At 40.6% G+C, this 21,385-nt stretch overlaps 1 protein-coding gene across 1 annotated transcript in view; it reads left to right on the forward strand.

Moving 5' to 3' along the window:
* The window catches only part of LOC138737386 (dynein axonemal heavy chain 8-like), a 446,335-nt gene that overhangs the window by 78,121 nt on the left and 346,829 nt on the right, over positions 1 to 21,385 (forward strand). Inside the window, exon 5 of the mRNA XM_069888133.1 lies at positions 5,290 to 5,374. Coding sequence (XP_069744234.1) covers positions 5,290 to 5,374 — 85 coding nt within the window. The remainder of the gene's footprint in view (positions 1 to 5,289; positions 5,375 to 21,385) is intronic.

Here is a 21,385-nt window from a genome sequence, read left to right on the forward strand (position 1 = left end):
GCTTGCTGTCAGAGCTCCCGCAGCTCTCTGGAACTTGATCCTGAGCCCACTACTGGAGCAGAGGTGAGTACTGGAGTCATCCCGGTTGTTGGCACTGATGCTGACACCGACGCCCGGTGCTCTGCGGGACTCGATCCTGGACTCGCTACTGGGGCAGAGGTAAATATTAAACTTGCCCCTGGAATTCACTGTCTATGTATTGTTCAGATGGCTGGCTCCTCCCTTGGCTCGACCCTCATCTATTCCAATATAAACCCTGGGTCTCCCGCCTTACCTCAGATTCACCTGAGGACTATTGTGTCTACTGGCCATTGATTGTTAGCTATTAAAAGTGTGTTTTTACTTCTCACTTGTCTCTGAGTGCACTCAGTCGCGTTACAATTTTAATAGCGTAAGTTTGTAGAAGGATGGAGGCCGTGTTGAAGCCAGGCATGGTCCAGGTCGACCCTCTGTATCCTGAGGCCCTGGAGGAATTCACCTAATGGCTGGAGTGCTTCCAGTTCCACCTGACGGCCACACAAGGCGTCTTCAACTCTGATGGTCTCCGGAGATTGGCACTTCTCTCTTGAGTCGGCCCCAAAGAGTACACTGTCATCAGAGAATGTGCTACATATGAGTTGGCCCACAACATGAGGCCCCAGAACGACGTGCTGGAGAGGCACCAAATCTCTCAACATCGGCAGCTTCCGGGTGAGTCACTGGACGATTATGTTCTTGAACTGTGGGCTCTGACCAGAAAATGCCACTAGGAAGTGGCCACGGCCAGGCTAAGAGAGGAAGAACAAATCAGGGATACCCTCATGGCAGGAGTGAGGTGAGGTAGATGAGGCAATGACTGCTAGAGTTAGGGAAGAAAGGCTTGCCCAGCACCATGGTGCTGGTGAAAGCACTTGAGCAGGCCAACTGGGAGCTGACGGGCGAAAGTGGCACCTTTTCAGAGGATTGAGTCAAAGGGGCACCAGTAAACCCCGCAGCCCCAGTGCCCCGCGAAGGACTCTGTGCTCAGGATGCTGTAAGCGAGGGCACTAGGTGAAGGTCTGCCAGGCTAAGGGAATCCAAAGAGGACAACTGTGTGTGCAACTCCCGAATCGTTGCTCGGCCCGTGCCTAATTCCCGAAATGACGGCCTCAGCCTCTGCGTGCTGTTCACTGCTAGCACCTTGCTCCACCTCATGGCCGTACCCACCACCAGAAGTAAAGCATCGTGGGAAGCCACGGCGTACATGGTAAACAAAATTGTGCAGTATCAGATTTATTTGACCATCAACCTGAAAGCAATATACCATCAGTTCTGAGGACCACCCCTGCACAGCATTTGAGGCAGGCAGATGACTCTATCAGTTTCAGAGGGTCACTTTTGGCATCACCAATGGGGTCTTGGTCTTCCAGAGACATAGTCAAAATGGTCGACGAATATGGGTTGAAGGTCACCTTCCCTAACCTCGACAATGTCACCATTTGTGGACACTCTCTGGAAGACGAGGATGCCAACCTCCAGAGGTTTTACCACATGGTCAAGACCCTAAACCTCATATATAACTCCAGTACGTGCATGCTCTGGACAAAATGTCTGGCGATCCTGGGGTATGTGGTGGAGAATGGCGTCATTGGGCCTAACTCTGATAGAATGCACCCTGTTAGACCTCCCGATCCTGAAGGCCATGAAAGCCTTGTGTCTGGGCGGCTTCTCCTACTACGCCCAGTGGGTCCCTCACTATGCGGATAAGGTCCGCCCCCTCTTTAAGTCCACCTCTTTACCACTGTCAGCTGAAGCCCAGGTGGCTTTCAACAACATTCGGAGCTACATCGCAAAGGCCACCATAGGTGCGATGGACGAGAATGCACCCTTCCAGGTGGAAAACGATGCCTCTAATGTAACTCTGGCCACTACCCTTAAGTAGGCAGGCTGGTTGCTTTATTTCCCGCACCCAACAAGGCCACGAGCTTTGGAACCCATCTTTTGGAGAAAGAGGCTCAAGCCATCATGAAGGCCATCAGGCATTACTTGGCCAGCAGAAAATTTACACTGCTCACCAACCAGTGATTTATGTCATTTATGTTTAATAATGCAAAAAGGAGCAAAATAAAGAATGATAAGATCGCTACCTGCAGGATTGAACTTTCCACCTATAATTACGATGGAGCACACAGGCCAAGTACTCTCAACGAACTTCCAGATGCCCTGTCAAGAGGAAGCTGTGCCTCTCCACACACTGGCTAGTTGTGATCACTGCACAATGAGCTTTGCCATCCAGGAATAGCTCATTTTATCAAGGTACATTGAGGACATCAGGGAAATGACCAGGTCTGCGTGGAGTGCAAGCCACACTTCTACCGCCCCGACAAAGCGCACCTGATAAAGGTATCCTGCCCCTTTGAGCGTCTCAGTGTTGATTTCAAGGATCCCCTCCCTTCCACCAATGGAAGTGTGTACTTTTTCAACGTCTTTGACAAGTACTCATGTTTTCTATTCGTCATCCCCTGCCCAGACATGACCACCACCATGGTCATCAGGGCCTTGCACTCTTATTTACACCCTGTTCCTGTATCCCAGCTATATCCATAGTGACCGGGGCTCATCATTTATGAGCAAAGAGTTATGCCAATGCCTGCTCGAAAGGGGCATGGCCTCAAGCAGGATGACTAGCTACAATCCCCGGGGGAATGGACAAGTTGAAGAAAAGAACGTGATGGTGTGGAAGGGTGTGAAATTTGCTCTCTGGTCCAAAAGCCTTCCAGACTCATGCTGGCAAGAAGTCCTACCCACGCCCCTGCACTCCATAATGTAGCTCCTCTGCATGGCAACCAACACAATTCATGAGCTAATGTTTACATTCCAGAGGAAATCCACATCTGGGAAAATTCTCCCAGCTTGGCAAATGGCACCAGGCCCAGTCTGCTGAGAAAGCACGTGAGGAGGTGCAAGGCAGACCCCCCTAATCGAGAGGGTACACCTGCTGCCCGCCAACCCAACGTATGCCTGTGTGGCATACCCTGATGCCAGAGAGGACACCGTCTCGATCAGAGACCTGGCACCTGCCGAACTGAGGATCTGATGCCTCATGAGCCAGGAATTCCTAGTACCCCACTTGGGGCCCCAGAGGATGCTGCTTGGGAAGTGGTCCAATCCACCCCATGACCTGAGCCGGAGCCCTCGAGACCCACTGACCCTGTACCACAGGGGGTCCAGGAGGTTCAGGAAGTCCAAAGTCCTCCAGTACTGCAGTGCTGGACCAGACCAGAATTACCAGAGCCCCTGATAGATGTAACTTGTAAATATTTGTAGTATTAGTTTTTTTGAATGAATGGTCACTGTTCTTCACCCACAGGCTCAATTCTGAAGGAAGGGGTGAATGCAGTGAACTGGAATTCGCTGCCTATGTGTTGTATAGATGGCTGGCTTCTCCCTTGGCTCAACCCTCACCTACCCCAATATAATGTAAACCCTGGGTTTCCCACCTTACTTCAGGTTCACCTGAGGACTATTGTCTACTGGCCATTAAGCTTTTAAAAGCGTGTTTGTACTCCTCACAAGTCTCTGAGTGCAATCAGTTGCGTTACAACCTGCAACCCAACTTTTTGCAATTCATGCACAAGCCCTTCCTAGTCTTTCTGCACTACAGGATGCTGCAGTTTTTCACCATTTAAATAATAATCTGCTCTTCTATTTTTCCTACCAAAGTGTTGACCTTGCATTTACCAACATTGTACTCCATCTGCCAAGCCTTTGTCCACTCACCTAACTTAACTAGATCTTTCTGCAGCCTCTCCATATCCTCTATACAATTTGCTTCTCCACTCAATTTAGTATCATCAGTAAACTTGGCCACACCACATTGTCCCCTCTTCCAAATCATCAGTGTAAAAGGTGAACAGTGGCAGGCCCAGTACGAACCCCTGTGGCCCCCCACTTATCTCTATCTGCCTATCAGAAAAACACCCATTTATCCCAATTCTCTGCCATGGATCCTCAATCCATGCCAATATTCTTCCCCCGACTCAATTCATCTGTATCTTATTGAGAAGTCTCTTGTGCGGCACCTTATCAAAAATCCAAATATACAGCATCAACCTGTTCCCCTCTATCAGCCACACCCATTATATCCTCAAAGAACTCCAGCAATTTTGTCAAAAAAGACCTGCCTTTTCTGAATCCGTGCCTCATCTGCTTGATGGAACCCCTTTCTACTAAATGTCTCACTATTTCATCCTTAATGATAGCTTCAAGCATTTTCCCCACTCCAGATGTTAAGTTTAATTGGCTGATAGTTACCTGTCTTCTGCCTTCATCCCTTCTTAAAAAATGGCATGACATTTCGTGTCTTCCAATCTGCCGGGACCTGCCTAGAGTCCAGAGAATTTTGGACTACCAATACATTGACTTTAACTCCCTCCATTTCCTTCAGTACCCTGGGATGCATCCCATTAGGACTGGGGATTTGTCTGCTTTCAATCCCATTAGCTTGATTATCACTATCTCTTTTGTAGCAATTATTTTATCGAGGCCCTCATCTCCCTTCGCATCCCTATCACCACTCTTTGGCATGCTGGAAGTGTCTTCCACTGTGAAGACTGACACAACATCAGACTTCCAAGGCATAGGATTAATGTGAGAAGGGAGCGATTTAAGTGGGAACTGAGGGACAACTTTTTCCATGTGGAAGACGATCTGTATTTTGAGCAAGCTTCCAGAGGATATTTTAGAAGCAGGTATAATGATAACATTCAAAATGTATTTGGACAGTAATGGATAGAAAGGACAAATGGCACAAGCACAGTATGCCATCTTGATCAGCTTGAATGACTTGGGCTGAACAGCCTGTTCTGTACTGGTTGATGATTGTAATATTTTCTGTTTATATTTAATATTTTTTGGTCTGTAACTACTTTCAAGACTTGTTTTTTAAGGGAAATACGATATTGTGCGTGCTTGTGACACCCAGATCACTTAAATAAATCAAATCAATAAAAAAGAGTGGGGAAACAATATTGATCTTTAACTTCAATTAGAGGCATTTCTAACTTAATCAATTGTGAACATTTCTATGTGATTGCAATTCAGGTTCATGACAGCTCTCTTGATTCAGCTAACTCCAGATTCCTACTACTTTCATTTATGATTTCAGGAAGTAATAGAGTGCGAAAGATGATTAAATTTATTGGGGAAAAAAATCTGTTATGATTTTGATTTTTAAAAACTATTAATGACAAATCCAGTACTTAAGTATACTTTATTGGAAATCAATTCTGGTTTGAAAGTGTTATCACCATTAATAATTTTTGTTGACAGTTCCAACTTTTTGATGATTTCTTTGCGAAAGGAGGCAGTAAATCACTTGCGTTTTTTTGCCAACAGGCTGAACCACCACCAATAGGTAAAATTTATTTATGGGTTGAAACTCAAGAATTCTTATTGTTAGGTTGGAATTATGTAATATGCATGAAATATTAAACATAGAAAACACAGTATCTTTCAAATTAAGGTTGTTAAGAAAATATGCAGATGCTGCGATTGTAGTTTAATACACAAAAGTGCTGTAGAAACTCAGCAGGTCATGCAGCATTCTTCATGGCAAAGATTCATAACCAACATTTCTGGCCTAAGTCCTTTGTCAAAGTATGAGCAAAAGGTTGGCAGGTACCTGAATAAAATGGGATGGGGGAGGGAGGGATGGCAGCTTCAAATTTGATGGTTTTATCTGCATTGTGGTACATGAAGGGTGGAGAAGAAAGTATAACTGGGTGGGATGAGCTCTTATATATTAGCAACTTTCCTGAGCTAGCAGAAAGTGAAGAAGGATTTAATGGAGGGGTGGTTAATATGGGTGATTACTTCCATTGGACAGACTGAACATCTGTGCATGGTTTGTGAGAAGCACAAGCTGACACTGACATGAAAAAAATCTGTGTCCTTCTGATGAACATGCCCTCTGTATAGCTGTGGCCATGGTGAGGGGAACTCTATCCAAGGTGAACCCAGACAAGTCAATGGGACCAGGCAACAGACCTGGTCAGATACTGAAGGACTCTGCAGACCAACTGACTGACTGATGTTTTTAACACTTCACTGCACCAGTCCTTGGGTTTCAAGACAGCCTCCATCACCTCAGAGGGTGACAGTGACAGGCCTAGTGGCACTGACCTCCACCATTATGAAATGCTTCAAGAGTCTGATGATGGAACACTTCAAAGTACACCTCCCAGAGATACTAAACTTATTTTAATGAGACTACAGATGGAACTATTCCACTATGATGCTGTAGCCTTGTCCCTCTACTCCAGGGGTGTCAAACTCAAATTCACAGAGGGCCAAAATTAAAAACTTGGACTAAGTCGTGGGCCAAACTAAATATTTTTTGAAAATTTTCAACAACATCTGCATGTTTTCTCTTCTTTCAACATATGTAATGTTAAACTTTTTCTTATTAAAATAAATGTTTAATTATAGTTTTGGTTAAACGCTTTCCAGAAGAAGCATTAACAAATGAGAAATAAAATATTCAATAAATAATATTTCTCTATAGCCTTTAAGCTCCTTTTAAATGTATTTTTTTCACAAGCCAACAAGTCAAAAAAATAACAACTTGCTTCAATGAAAATCCAATCTTTCAACTATGAACAGTCCAAATTTAACCAAAGAAAATATTAATCCAAGCTTAGCTTGCTACACTGTGATTTACTCTGATGCACCTGGGTCTAAACCAGATACTTGGCATCTCTTCTTAGATGCAAGTTCATCAAACTCTGGGGTCAAAGTTTGCCTCCCACCTGTCTTGAAAGGTCCTGTTTTCTGTCTTTGGTTTGGCCATTTTTCGTAAGGGGTTTATTACGTGTGAGTTGGGCGACAGGTCGCAGATGCTAATGAAAGTAAACAGAGGAGGTGGGGTGATTAGCAGGCTGACGGGCCGGCGCCAATGCATTTGCAAAGCATTCTGGGATTTGTAGTATTAGCTGTGCATGCGCTATACTGGCGCGGCGGCCAGCGGGCCAGCTCTAATACATATTTGATATATTCTTGCGGGCCAAATATAATTATATCATGGGCCAAATTGAGTGTGACATATGTGCCTTAAGGGGAGCCAAATACAAAAGCAAAACAGAATATATAGAATATTTCAAAGTATTTTCAAGTAAGAAGACCACATATTAACAAAGAAGGAATAATTATCATGCAAGTTGCATGTAATTTTTTTTCCAACGGAATACAAGCTCTTTGTTCATTATGCCAATGTTATATATTAATCTCTACATTATCTTTCTAAGTACTAGCTACACATTTTCGTGCTACAGATAACGCTAAACGTACAAATGCAATTTGAAATTTATCCAACCCCAATCCCTTCAAAGAAACCATATAGCCCAACAAAAAAAAAATCAATGGGTCTAATGGTAATTTAATCTTAAATAATTTTTCCAAGACCAATCTAATTCCTTCCCAAAATGGTTGTACTTTAACACAAGACCATGTAAAAAAAAATTATGTAAAAAAAAAGTTCCAGTGCATAGTCCACAACGAAAACAAAAGTCCGAATTGCTAAACCCATATTTTTTCAATTTCTCTGGAGTCAAATATAACTGATGTAAAAAATTGTAATTAACCATTCCATTATCCATACTATCTTGTAACAATTGATAAATATCCGAAATATAACCTTTCTTTGGTCTAGAGCACACGTCAAACTCTGGCCCATTGGCCAAATTTGGCCCGCGATATAATTATATTTGGCCCGCAAGATCATTTCAAAAATGTATTAGAGGTGGCCCGCTGGCCGCCGCGCCAGTATAGTGCATGCACAGCTAATACTAAAAAATCCCAGAATGCATTGGCGTCAGCCCGCTAATCACCCCCACCTCCTCTGTTTACATTGCAGGGTCTCACCGTGGACTCTGGTTTTGGGGCCTGGCCGGTGTCAGAGGAAGCCAAGGCCGCTTCTCAGCGCCCGGAACTGGAGGCGTTGGGCCTGACCTCACCAGGACCGTTGCCCACTCCCCCTCCCTGCCGCAGGCCGACCCGCGACTCACGGTGACGGGGCCGCTGATCTGCTGAGATGCCGCCCTGCAGCGAGAGCCGATGCCCCTGCACTGTCGTTGTCCAACCCGATCGCCCGCAAACCCCGCCCTCCCGCACACAGGCCTGAGTAAGTATTATGAATTTTAATCTCAGGATAAAACGATTTTCCAATAGTTTCATGTCACAGTGATAAATATATTCCTGGTTAAAAATGGTCCTGCACCTGGATACAAGCTCATTAGGCATAAAACTTGAAAAGTGTGTAAATCAAAGGATATCTGTACCAATGGAAAAAGGGCATGGCAAATAACCCTGCTAGAGTTCATGCCCACAATCAGTCACCCATTTAATTGTTTCAGGAATCATGTTATTCTCCCACATTCTCAATAGCCCTCAGATTTTACTATTCGACAGCACACTAGCAACATTTGACAAATCCTCTATAGAGAAATATTATTTATTGAATATTTTATTTCTCATTTGTTAATGCTTCTGGAAAGAGTTTATCCAAAACTATTATTAAACATTTATTTTAATAAGAAAAAGTTTAACATTACATATGTTGAAAGAAGAGAAAACATGCAGATGTTGTTGAAAATTTTCAATAAATATTTAGTTCGGCCCTCAACTTAGTCCAAGTTTTTAATTTTGGCCCTCCGTGAATTTGAGTTTGACACCCTTGGTCTAGAGGAAATCAAAGACTCAAATTTTGTCAACATAGGTAAATTCATCTCTTTACCATAATTCTCTTTTATCAAAGCTCTGAGTTGATAGTACACAAATAAAGAATTTACAGATATATCAAATTTCTCCCTCAATTGATTAAAGGAAAGAAACTGTCCTTCTTCAAAGCAATCCTGAACCTTAGAACCCTTAGAATTCCATCTCTTTAAATGATTATTAAACATTGAAAAGGGAATAAGTTGATTATGGTATGATGGAGCTTGAATTGATAGTTTACCCTTTGATCCTAAAACCATATTTCTTTTACCCCATATCTTTACCAAGTGTTTTAATACCGGCATATTACATTCCCGCAATAAATTCATATTCCATTTAAATATGAACTGATGTACCTCAACTTCAGAAATACAAGCCATTTCCACTTTGGCCGAACTAGGAGGTTGTTTCATATCCATCAATCTACTAACAAATTTCAACTGAGCTGCTTCATAATGTTGAAAATGAGGTAATTGAAGACCACCCAGTGCATATTTCCATGTAAGTTTATGTAAAGCTACTCATGCTAATCTAATTCCCCCTTCCATAAAACTTCCCGTACCGTGCTATTCAAATCCTGAAATAAACTCTTTGAAAGTAAACAAGGTATTGACTTAAACAAATATTGGATTCGAGGAAAAATATTCATTTTAATACAGTTTACTTGACCAATTAATGTTAATGGAAGATCTTTCCATTTAATCAAATCCATTTTAATCCTTTTTAATAAAGGAGCATAATTTAATTTATATAAAGATTGGTAATCTGCATTTACTATTACTCCCAAATATTTAATTCTATCTGACCATTTCAATTTTATAATATTTTTATATTCCAAATAGTCTCCTTCCCCAACTGGTAATATTTCACTCTTATCCCAATTTACCTTATATCCAGATAACTCCCCAAATTTCAGCAAGCAATCTTGCAAATATTTCAAAGACTGTTCCGGTTCTCTCAAATAGACCAATACATCATCTGCAAATAAATTAATCTTATATTCATCATTTGCAATTCTCATCCCTTTAATCTTATCATTCTGTCATATTGTCTGAGCTAATGGTTCAATAGCCAATGCAAACAAGGCTGGTGATAAAGGACAAACTTGCCGAGTCAACTGCGATAATTTAAATGGTAAAGAAGTTTGACCATTTGTCACCATCCTAGCAATTGGGGTCCTCCATCAGCCAGCTCCCCACCATGACTACCAGCCCCCCCACATCTCCATCGGTCACACAAAACTCAAAACGGTCAACCAGTTTACCTATCTCGGCTGCACCATTTCATCAGATGCAAGGATCGACAATGAGATAGACAACAGACTCGCCAAGGCAAATAGCGCCTTTGGAAGACTACACAAAAGAGTCTGGAAAAACAACCAACTGAAAAACCTCACAAAGATAAGCGTATACAGAGCCGTTGTCATACCCACACTCCTGTTCGGCTCCGAATCATGGGTCCTCTACCGGCACCACCTACGGCTCCTAGAACGCTTCCACCAGCGTTGTCTCCGCTCCATCCTCAACATCCATTGGAGCGCTCACACCCCTAACGTCGAGGTACTCGAGATGGCAGAGGTCGACAGCATCGAGTCCACGCTGCTGAAGATCCAGCTGCGCTGGATGGGTCACGTCTCCAGAATGGAGGACCATCGCCTTCCCAAGATCGTATTATATGGCGAGCTCTCCACTGGCCACCGTGACAGAGGTGCACCAAAGAAAAGGTACAAGGACTGCCTAAAGAAATCTCTTGGTGCCTGCCACATTGACCACCACCAGTGGGCTGATAACGCCTCAAACCGTGCATCTTGGCGCCTCACAGTTTGGCGGGCAGCAGCCTCCTTTGAAGAAGACCGCAGAGCCCACCTCACTGACAAAAGGCAAAGGAGGAAAAACCCAACACCCAACCCCAACCAACCAATTTTCCCTTGCAACCGCTGCAATCGTGTCTGCCTGTCCCGCATCGGACTGGTCAGCCACAAACGAGCCTGCAGCTGACGTGGACTTTTTACCCCCTCCATAAATCTTCGTCCGCGAAGCCAAGCCAAAGAAGAGCAATTGGGTTTTTTATATAAAGCTTTAACCCAACCAATAAAATAAGGGCCAAAATTAAACTTCTCTAACACCTTAAATAAAAAATTCCATTCAACCCTATCAAAAGCTTTTTCCGCATTCAGTGGTTGGGTTGCTGTCTAGATGCATTAACCAATGTGATCAATCTAAGAATGTTATCAGACGCATTTATATTCTTAAAAAACCTGTTTGATCTACATGTATCAACTAAGGTAAATATTTAGCAAGTCTATTCGCTAATACTTTTGCCATAATTTTATAATCCACATTTAGTTAAGGAATAGGCCTATACAAAGATACCTTCAATGGATCCCTATCTTTCTTTAAAATCACAGTAATTATAGCACTCGAACAAGATTCTGGTAACACCTGATCCTCAGTTATTTGCTGTAGAACATCTCCAAATACTGAGGATAAATCTTCAATAAATACTTTATAAAATTCAGCTGAAAATCCATCATCCCCCAGTGACTTCCCATTTGGCATCTCTTGTATAGCTTCTTTAATCTTGAAATCTGTAAATGGAGCTTCTAATTCCCTAACCTCTTCCTCTCCTAAAGCAGGTAAACTTAATTTAAATAAATAAGAATCAATAGAACCAGCTTCCTGCTTTCCCTCAGAAGTATATAATTATTGATAAAATGAGTAAAACTGGTTATTAATTTCCTGAGGTTTATAGGTAATAATTGAATTCTTTTTAACAACATTAATAATTTGCGATGTCTGTTCTGTTTTTAATTGCCATGCTAACACCTTATGAGCCCTCTCACCTAATTCATAATAATGTTGCTTAGATCGATTAATTAAACGCTCATACTGATAGGTTTGTAGTGTATTATAACATAGTTTCAACTTCATTAAAGCTGCCTTTTTATCTTCTGTAACATTTTTCTGAAATTCCTTTTCCAACTCAGTAATTTGTTTCTCCAATGTTAAGCTTTCCACCACATAGTTTTTTTTAACTTTTGTAGCATAACTAATAATTTGCCCATGCAAATATGCTTTTGAAGCGTCCCATAATACAAAAGTACTACTTACTGTATTAATATTCTCAGCCAGAAATAAAGCAATCTGTTCCTTAACAAAAGTAACAAATTCTGGTTTCTTTAATAGCATTGTATTGAGCCCCACCTATAAGACAATTGCACCTCTTCCTGATTTGCACAAGAGAGAAACAACATAGAATGATCCGATATGACCCAGCTTTTATATTTGGCTTGGAGTACTCTAGCTTGTAAATGTGCCAATTCCAAAAAAAAAATCTATTCTAGAAAATGAATCATGTCTAAATGAATGAAAGGAGAAATCTTTCTCTGTAAGATTTAATCTCCTCCAAATATTAATTAAATTAAAATCTTTCCATCAAGGCCCCTATTTGTATTGCCGTCTATGATTTCCTTATACTTTTTGGAGACCTGTCCAACAAAGGATCTAAAACACAGTTAAAATCTCCCCCAACCAAAATATTTTCCTTGGCCTGATTTAACAAGAAAAAAGCCTCTGACATAAACCTTTCACAATTGTAACATCCTGAAAAACAATCTGCTGTCACATTATTTGTACCTCTGATATGATTAATTTGCAGATTATATTCTTGTAAATATTAAACTCCAGTTTAGCAATCTTCTGTTTTTATTCTTTATTTTATTTAAAAACACCAGAGGATTGTGGTCAATAAATATCACAGTTGGTTCATGAGTTACCAAGATTTACCTCAAAATTCTGCAGAGCAAATATTATAGATAACAGTTCTTTCTCAATAGTGGGATGGTTCCTTTGATGAACTGAATTTTTTTGAAAAGTAGGCAACTTGATGGTCAACTTCTGCTAATGAAAATAATCTGTTAAAATCAGGAGATTTTAACACAGGGCAATGGCATAACATCTTTAAATTTTCCAAAGCTGTCTGACTAACTTTAGGCCACACAAATTTCTCCCTTTTCTTCAAAAGGTTGGTTAAAGGAAAAGCAACCTGAGCAAAATTTCCAATAATATCCTGGCATTCCTAAAAACCTTCTCACTGCTTTCTTGACGTTGGGAATAGGAAACACAGAAATTGCATTCACCCGAGCTTATATAGTTGCAAATTTGCCATAACATAAGTAAGTCACAGTGACATTTACAAATTGAATTTTTTCTAAATTAACAGTTAATTTTGCTTTGGATAATCTTGAAACAATTTGTTGAATTCCCTTAGATGTTCTTCCCAAGTGTCACTTTTTGTGATCAAGCCATCAATATAAGCATCTGTATGTGTTAACCCTTAGATTACCGAATTAATCATCCTTTGGAATGTGGCATGGGCATTTTTCATGCCAAAAGGTAACAAATTATACTCATATAAACTGAATGGAGTTACAAAAGCCAAAATATTCTTTCCTCTGTCAGTTAGAGGCACACAGCCGTAACCCTTCAACAAATCCAACTTAGTAAGAAATTTAGCTCTCCCAATTTTATCACTACAGTAATTTATTCTCGGAATAGGATAAGCATCAATTTTAGTTACTGAATTAACAGTCATGTAATCTGTACAGAACCAAAGAGTTCCATCTGGTTTTGGTACCATAATACAAGGGGAACTCCAATCTGAGTTTGAAGGTCTAATAATATCATTTCTCAACATATATTCTACCTCCGGATCCATGATTTCACTTTTCTGAATATTTATTCTACATGAGTGTTATTTTATCAGATTTGGTTCTCCAACGTCTGCATTATGATAAATCATTGATGTTCTTTTTGGCACATCAGGAAACAAATGTGTATATTTCAAAATTAATTCTTTCAACTGCATCTGTTCTTGTGACTTAAGCTGGCCTAACTTTTCCTCCAAATTTTCCAAAATTGCTGAGTTAGACAGGCACACTGGAACCATGGATTCTTTAAGGTCACCCTCACAAGATTGTTTCTGTAATCTTATGATCCACAACTTCCTCAACCCTGTCTACAACTAACTCCTCTGATACAGATTGTTCTCCACTACCCTTATCCTCATAATAAGGTTTCAAAATATTTATGTGACAAACCTGAGTTTTATTTCTTTGATCTGAAGTGTTAACATCATTCAGTTTTGATTTAACTAAGTATGGTCCAGAAAATTTAGCTCTCAAACTATTGTCATGTTTTGGAAACAAAACCAAAACTTTAATTCCTGTCTTAAAATTTCTCACTTGAGCTTTCCTATCAAATAAACACTTCATTTTACTCTGAGCCATTTCTAAATTCTCTTGAGCCAAAGTCCACACTTTTTGTAACCTATCTTTACATTTAGAACATAATCCAGCAAATCCAACTGCACATCCTCATTAATCCACTGTTCTTTTATCAACATTAAAGGTCTTCTAACCTGATGTCCAAACACAATTTCAAAAGGGCTGAAACCTAATGACTCCTATACAGCCTCTCTTGCTGCAAATAAAAATAAATGATTACCTTCATCCCAATCTTTTCCATTCTATAGATAATAAATCCTCATCTTATTTTTAAGAATAGAATGAAATCTTTCCAAAGCTCACTGAGTTCAGGATGGTACGCAGGTGAAGTGATCTGTTTTATTCCCAATTCATAAATCAACTGCTGAAACAACCCAGACATAAAGTTAGATCCTTGATCACTCTGGATTTATTTTTTCCAGATCCTTTACCACCATTTTGGCTTTAAGATTCCATAATGGTATAGTGTGACAGAGTATATAGAGGTGTTTGAGAGATAAATTTGGAAAGGTTTGTTAGAGCAAGTCACACACAAACATTTTAAAACACAGAATTTTTGCAGGAACTTTTGCAAGAGTGCTCAGACTCATGATGGACTATTATTTGAAAAAGGCAACATATGTAACAACAGGCAGTAGCAGCTTTGTCTGGATAAGAGCATTTACTATCTGGAAGGTCATGTGATCTTTGCAGGCAGAGAGAAGAAAAAAGAGGCTTTTCTCTCAGAGAGAGAGAGAGAGAGAGGAGAGACACCGACATCAGTTCTTAAGTAGCTCGGAGTTTAATCTCCATCTATACTTTCTCGGTGGGATGTCCTCCAGCTCTATTGTTAATAACAGGGGTGGGTGATCCGATAACAATCTAGCTTTATATTCCATTTTCCTAACTCTCCCTTGGATGTGGGCTGACAACAGCAACAGGTCTATCCTTGAGTATGTTTTATGTCTACCCGAATAATATGAGCATTCCTTCTCCTTTGGGTGTTGTCTCCTCCATATATCCAAAAGTTGCATTTCCTGCATCGATTTAACCATAAATTTGGTTACTTTGTTCTTTCTGCTCGTCTTTTTTCCAGTTTTATTATTCTTTGAGTCCAAATTAAGGTTAAAGTCCCCTCCTATCAGTATATTCCCCTGTGTATCTGCAATCTTCAAAAAGATATCTTGCAGAAATTTTTGATCTTCTTCATTAGGTGCATGTACATTGTGCAAATTCCAAAATTCTGAATATATCTGGCACTTTATCATTACATACCTCCCTGCTGGATCTATTATTTCCTCCTCTATTTTGATTGGTACATTTTTATTGATTAATATAACTACTCCTCTGGCTTTTGAATTACATGATGCTGCCGTTATGTGCCCTACCCAGTCTCTCCTTAATTTCTTGTGTTCCACCTCCGTTAGATGCGTTTCCTGCATGAATGCTATATCAATTTTTTCTTTCTTCAGTAAATTTAACAGCCTCTTCCTTTTGATTTGGTTATGTATTCTGTTAATATTTATAATCATATAGTTCAACATGGCCATTTCATACTTTGTTTACCTCTCAATTCCGTTTCTTCATCACTACCTTTCCTCCTTATCCATTTCTGTTTTTTTTTGGAACACGCTGTAAGACAACACTTCTAAAACATAAAATACTTCCACTATTCCCACATCTAAAATTCCCTTAACCCCAAATGTCCCCCCCTTCTCTGAGTTGCCCCTTGTCCCTTGTCGGGCAACCACAACTCCCCTCTCCATTTGGATTGCAAACCCGCTCGCAAGCGTCAACTGATTTCACAGTGACTGTTATTCTCTCTCACCCAGCCCCTCCAGAAAAGACTTTTATCTTCACATATAACAAAGCTCACTCTCTTAATTCCCCCCTTACTTCCTTTCTTCCCCTTCTTAGTTCTTACTTATACACTATTTTTCTTCTTTATATGAAGTTTGTCGTCATTCTTGTTCTTGTTACATCTCTTCATCTCTCTGACTGTTTTGTAGGCGTTCTGCAAATTCTCGTGCTTTCTCCAGATCCGAGAACAGTCTGCTTTGCTGCCCTGGGATAACTATTTTAAGCACCGCTGGATATCTTAACATAAATTTATAGCCTTTCTTCCATAGGATCGATTTTGCTGCGTTAAACTCCTTCCTCTGCTTCAGGAGCTCAAAACTTATGTCTGGGTAGAAAAATTTTTTTTGACCTTTGTATTCCAGTGGCTTTTTGTCTTCTTTCATTTTTTTATTTGCCTTCTCCAATATATTTTCTCTTGTCGTATATCTCAGGAATTTTACTAGAATGGATCTTGGTTTTTGTTGTGGCTGTGGTTTTGGGGCTAATGTTCTGTGTGCCCTTTCTATTTCCATTCCTTCCTGTATTTCTGGCATTCCTAGGACCCTGGGGATCCATTCTTTTATAAATTCTTTCATATCTTTGCTTTCTTCATCTTCCTTAAGGCTCACTATCTTTATATTGTTTCTCCTATTATAGGTTTCCATTACATTCATCTTCTGAGCTAACAACTCCTGTGTTTCTTTAACTTTTAAAATCAGATTCTTCCAATTTCCTTTTTAAGTCGTCCACCTCCATTTCTACGGCTGTTTCTCGTTCTTCCACCTTGTCTACTCTTTTCCCTATTTCTGTCATGACCATCTCTAATCTACTCACTTTTTCTTCTGTACCTTTTATTATTCTTTTTATTTCATTAAATTCTCATGTCAGCCATTCTTTTACTGCTTCCATATATTCTTCAAAAAATTTTCTATCTATGTACAGTCCATTCCCTTCATCTTCTATTTCTCTGTGCAGAGCTTGATGTTCTCGCTCCTCTTCCCCTGTGTCCGCTCGAGGACCTGTGTCCTCTGCCTCTCTTCCTTGTATCTGTGTCTCTTCTGACTTTCTTGTTGGGCTGTTTATCTCAGTTTGCTGGGTATTTTTTTAATGGTGTCTTGATGTTGGTCCTCTTCCTCTGGGCTGGTCATCTGCTGTGCCTCTGATTTCCTTTTTTCATTCTCCTCCCTCCCGTTCCCGTTATTTTCTATATCTTCCCACTGGGAGCCCTGCTGTCAGGTCTTTCTCAGCTGTTCAAGCTGTGGAGTTCCACACCTGGTCCCCCCTCCCGTCGGTGTTGTCTTTGTCATACGTGGTTGCGCACCTCTGTTTGGCTCCGTGAGCCGTCCTTGTAGTCCTGCATTTGGTGGTCGCGACCCTTTGGGGTTTCCACTGACCTCAGGGAGTGGGCTCCTCTTTCCATGGCGGGTCCCTGCTTCTTCGTACAGGTAAGGCCTTCACCTTCCTCTTCCGGCGTCGTTCCTTCTTCTTTTCTTCCTGTTGTTTTTGGCTTTTCTTTCGTTGGTGTCATTTCCTCCACACCTTTATTTTTTATTTGTTGTGGTTTGTGTGTCTGTGGCTTTGCATTTTCTTTACTCTTTTCCTTCTTTTCTGGAGAGGGCTGGTATTCTCCTACCAGCCACTACTCCATCACGTGTCTCCTCGAAAAGTTCCTTTCTTAATGCGCGATGCGCTTTATCCAGTTTCAAACCTTCTGGAAAAAATTCAGCCCCCAACATATCTGGAATCCAATCCCAGAAAAATTTTGTCAGGTTCGTTCCTTCAGTATCCTCCGGGAGTCAAACTATTTTAATATTATTACTGGTTCTCCAATGAGTCAATTTTATCCAAAAAGTCTCTCTTCTGAACTTCCCATCCTGTTAATGACTCCTTAATTTGATCAACTCTTTCTTCAACATTCTTGACTCTCTCTTGTACAATATTAACAGCTGTCAAGCACTTATTGATATCCATTTTCATAGAAGCAATTTCCCCTGACATAAGTTATTTTCACTTTAATATTATGAAAGCTGTTTGACATATACACCATCATATTATCATTTTGCTTTGTCAATTCTTCAAACATGGTCACTATATCGGGACCCGGTGATGGACTCAATAAAACTGGTGAAGAACCTGATTTATAAGGTAAAGGGGCCTTTGATGTCCTGGGCCTACATTCAATCACATTAGCAGCAGCTATTAATAATTTCTGATCCTCTTCATCCAAGAATTCCAGTTGTTCTTCTTCCTCTTCAGGTACTAAGATCTCCTCCTTGGCGGCCTGGCTGCGGGTCTGGACCCCTCTTCACACCGGCCGACCTCGTTGGCGTGACACAGAACAGGCACCCCTGCTGCCTGGACCTGACCGAGGACATCGATTCGCGTGCATGCTCACAGCACTGACAGCGCGGTAATGGGCCTCTGACAACACGTCACTGCAGGCTGTCATGCCAGAAAATGCGCTGATGCGCTCATATTCACATCCCAAGGACCCCCGTGTACTTTGACGCCATGAGCTGCGCATGCCACCTCCTCCCTGAGAATGTCCTGGGCCGATGCCAGCGCGGTTGCACCGGCACCATCTTGCACCGAACTGCACAAAGATGACGCCAACATCTCCCCCAACCTGGCTGGAGATATACGTTGCATCTTCAGTTTTTTCTCAGCACTTTAAAAAAGTTTTTTTTTTGCTTGTTGTCCTTTTCCTTTCTTCATTTCTTTTATTTTCAGAAAATAAGGCACTTTCCCCAACTATTCAAAATCTTATTCAGTCCAGTAAAATAGGGTATTAAACAGTCTAGTGCTACGAGCCCAAAGGACCCCAAAATCCAGCAGCAATAGACATTCACCAAGACAAGTAGTTAATTAAACAAAATTTGTTTTTAATTATCTTAAACATGAAAACAGAATCAAACTATTAATTAACCTTAACCCCCTTCTAATTCTAAGCACACATGTGCTTAAGGCCAACAACAAATATCTCTCTGCAAACCTACAAGAACCTTCCTGAGAGGTAAACATTTACCTTTCAAGTACCAAAGCCTGGTAAACTTTATACATGTTAAATTCTGTGTACAGTATAAGAATTGCCTGCAACCAGAGAACTTGGAAGAATGAGAAGTGAGATTGAACTGTGAACCAAAGAACTTGCTTAAAATTTACACACATATTACATATACATGTACTTAGAATGAGAATGGGGTTAAGTTGGGTTAGTTAATAGAGATGTTAAAGTTTGATTCTGTTTTTATGTTTAAAGATCATTAAAAACAACTTTTGTTTAAGTAACTACTTGTCATGGTGAACATCTTGCTGTGCTTTGGGGTCCTTTGGGCTCGTAACAGTATTCATTGCTGCTGTTTTTCCACACACAACCTTTAAATTAATGAAAAAAATACAAAGTAACTAAAAAATCACAAAAACTCCAGTTTTCAATCTGACAGGACAAGCCCCCATAAAATGTTATGAGCCCAAAGGCCCCCAAAACCATCAGCAGTAGATTTTCTCTAAGACAAATGGTTACTGAAACAAAAGTTGCTTTGAATGATCTTTAAACATGAAAACAGAATCACACTTTAACTTATCACTATTGACTTAACTAACCTAACTTAACCCCCATCTAATTCTAAGTGTATGTGTATATAATGTGTGTGCAAGTTCAGAAAAGTTCTTTGTTTCACAGTCCAATCCCACTTCTTATTCCTCCAAGTTCACTGGTTGCAGGCAATTCTTATACTGTGTACAGAATTGAACATTTATAAAGTTCACCAGGCTTTGGTGCTTGAAAGGTAAATGGTTACCATTCAGGAAGGTTCTTGTCAGTTTTCAGACTGATTCATTCTTAATCAGCCACTTCAGTGTCTTGCTGTCGAAACTTGCCCCTTCAGGGTTCTCCAGATGATAACCTCTTTCTTTCAGGTCACCAAATAATTTATTTGTGTTTCTCTTATTCCAAGTGAAACATAATAGACAGCCAGTTCTCCTCTTGTATGAACCACAAGGGCTTTGACCAGGCTGAATTAAGCACTCTTAACCTTTCTTCCAAATGGGGTTTTCCACAAGCTTGCCAGCTTGTCCTGTTGCTGTTCCAGTTGCTGCTGCTGATTGTTTTTGTCTCTGTCTCTCTCTCTCTCACTCACACACACACAGAAAACCTGTTTGACTCTCTGCTTACCAAACCACATGACCCTTTTAGTCCCCTCCAGACTGTCTGTGGCTCTGACAAGATCTTTCATCTGTTCCCTTTTTGTAATCAACAATCCATTAGTGAAGACTCTTGGGCACTCTCCAAAACTTCTGCAAAGACTTTTGGCCCCAATATGTCTAGCATGGGGCAGAGCTCCAGTATTTTAGATATTTTATGTGACCTAAACTAAAACCTGCCCCAATTTATCTCCCAAAAACACATCTATATTCTGTCACAGGCTAAATAGTTTATTTTTGCTTCTATGTCTTGTGGTCTTTAGAGTTTTATGACCTACCATAAATTGTTTAAAACATCCATCCTATCACTGGTTCAACTTTAGAACATAGAAATCTACAACACAGTGCAGGGCATTTGCCCCACAGTGTCATGCTGACCTAATCTACTCCTAAACAACTGCCTCTAATTTTCTGACTGCATAACCCTCCATTTTTCACTGTTCCACATACCTTTCTAACTGCCTCTTAAAATAAGCTATTGTAGCTGGCTTCACCACTCTCTTTTCACTGTGCAAAAAGATTCTCTTATATCCCCTCTGTACTTATTCCCAGCCACCTTAAAACTATGCAGCCTCATGTTAGCCATTTCAACCCTAGGAAAAAAACTACTAGCCATCCACACAATCAATGCCTCTTCTTCCTGTACATCTCTATCATGCCACACCTCATCTTCTGTTGCTCCAAGGAGAAAAGACCAATTTCACTCAACCTATCCTCATATCCTCTCTAATCCAAACAACATCCTTGTAAATCTCCTCTGCACCTTCTGAATAGCATCCACATTTCCTGTCTTGAGTTGACCTGAACTGAACACAATATTCCAAGAGAGGTCTAACTAAAGTCTTGTATAGCGACAATATTGTAGTGTGGCTCTTAATTTCAATCCCTCAGTTAATAAAGGCCATCCCACAGTTAATAAAGGCCAACACACTATACTCCTTCTTAACAACTCTTATTAACCCATGGACACAGACCCCAATATATTTTATTTGCCCAAACTGCTCAGAGTCTTCCCATTAACATTGTATTTTGCCTTCAAATTTGACCTTCAGAAATGATACAACATTCTTTTCTGGGTTTAACTCCATCTGCCACTTTTCAGCCTAGCTCTGCATTCTAATGTAACATCTGACAACTCTCCAGACTATCCACAATACTTTCGTGTAATCTGAAAATTTACTCACCCTCCTTTCCACTTCCTCATCTTGGTCACATAGCAATTACAAAGAGGAGGAGGGGTTGCAGAACAGATCACCATTAGTCACCCACCTCTGCATAATACGAACCTCTACAACCACCCTCTGCCTTCTCTTGGTCCCCACACTGATTCCTATTAGAAATAAAATGTTT

The sequence above is a fragment of the Narcine bancroftii genome, chromosome 6 (genome assembly GCF_036971445.1).
Source record: "Narcine bancroftii isolate sNarBan1 chromosome 6, sNarBan1.hap1, whole genome shotgun sequence".
NCBI lineage: Eukaryota > Metazoa > Chordata > Chondrichthyes > Torpediniformes > Narcinidae > Narcine > Narcine bancroftii.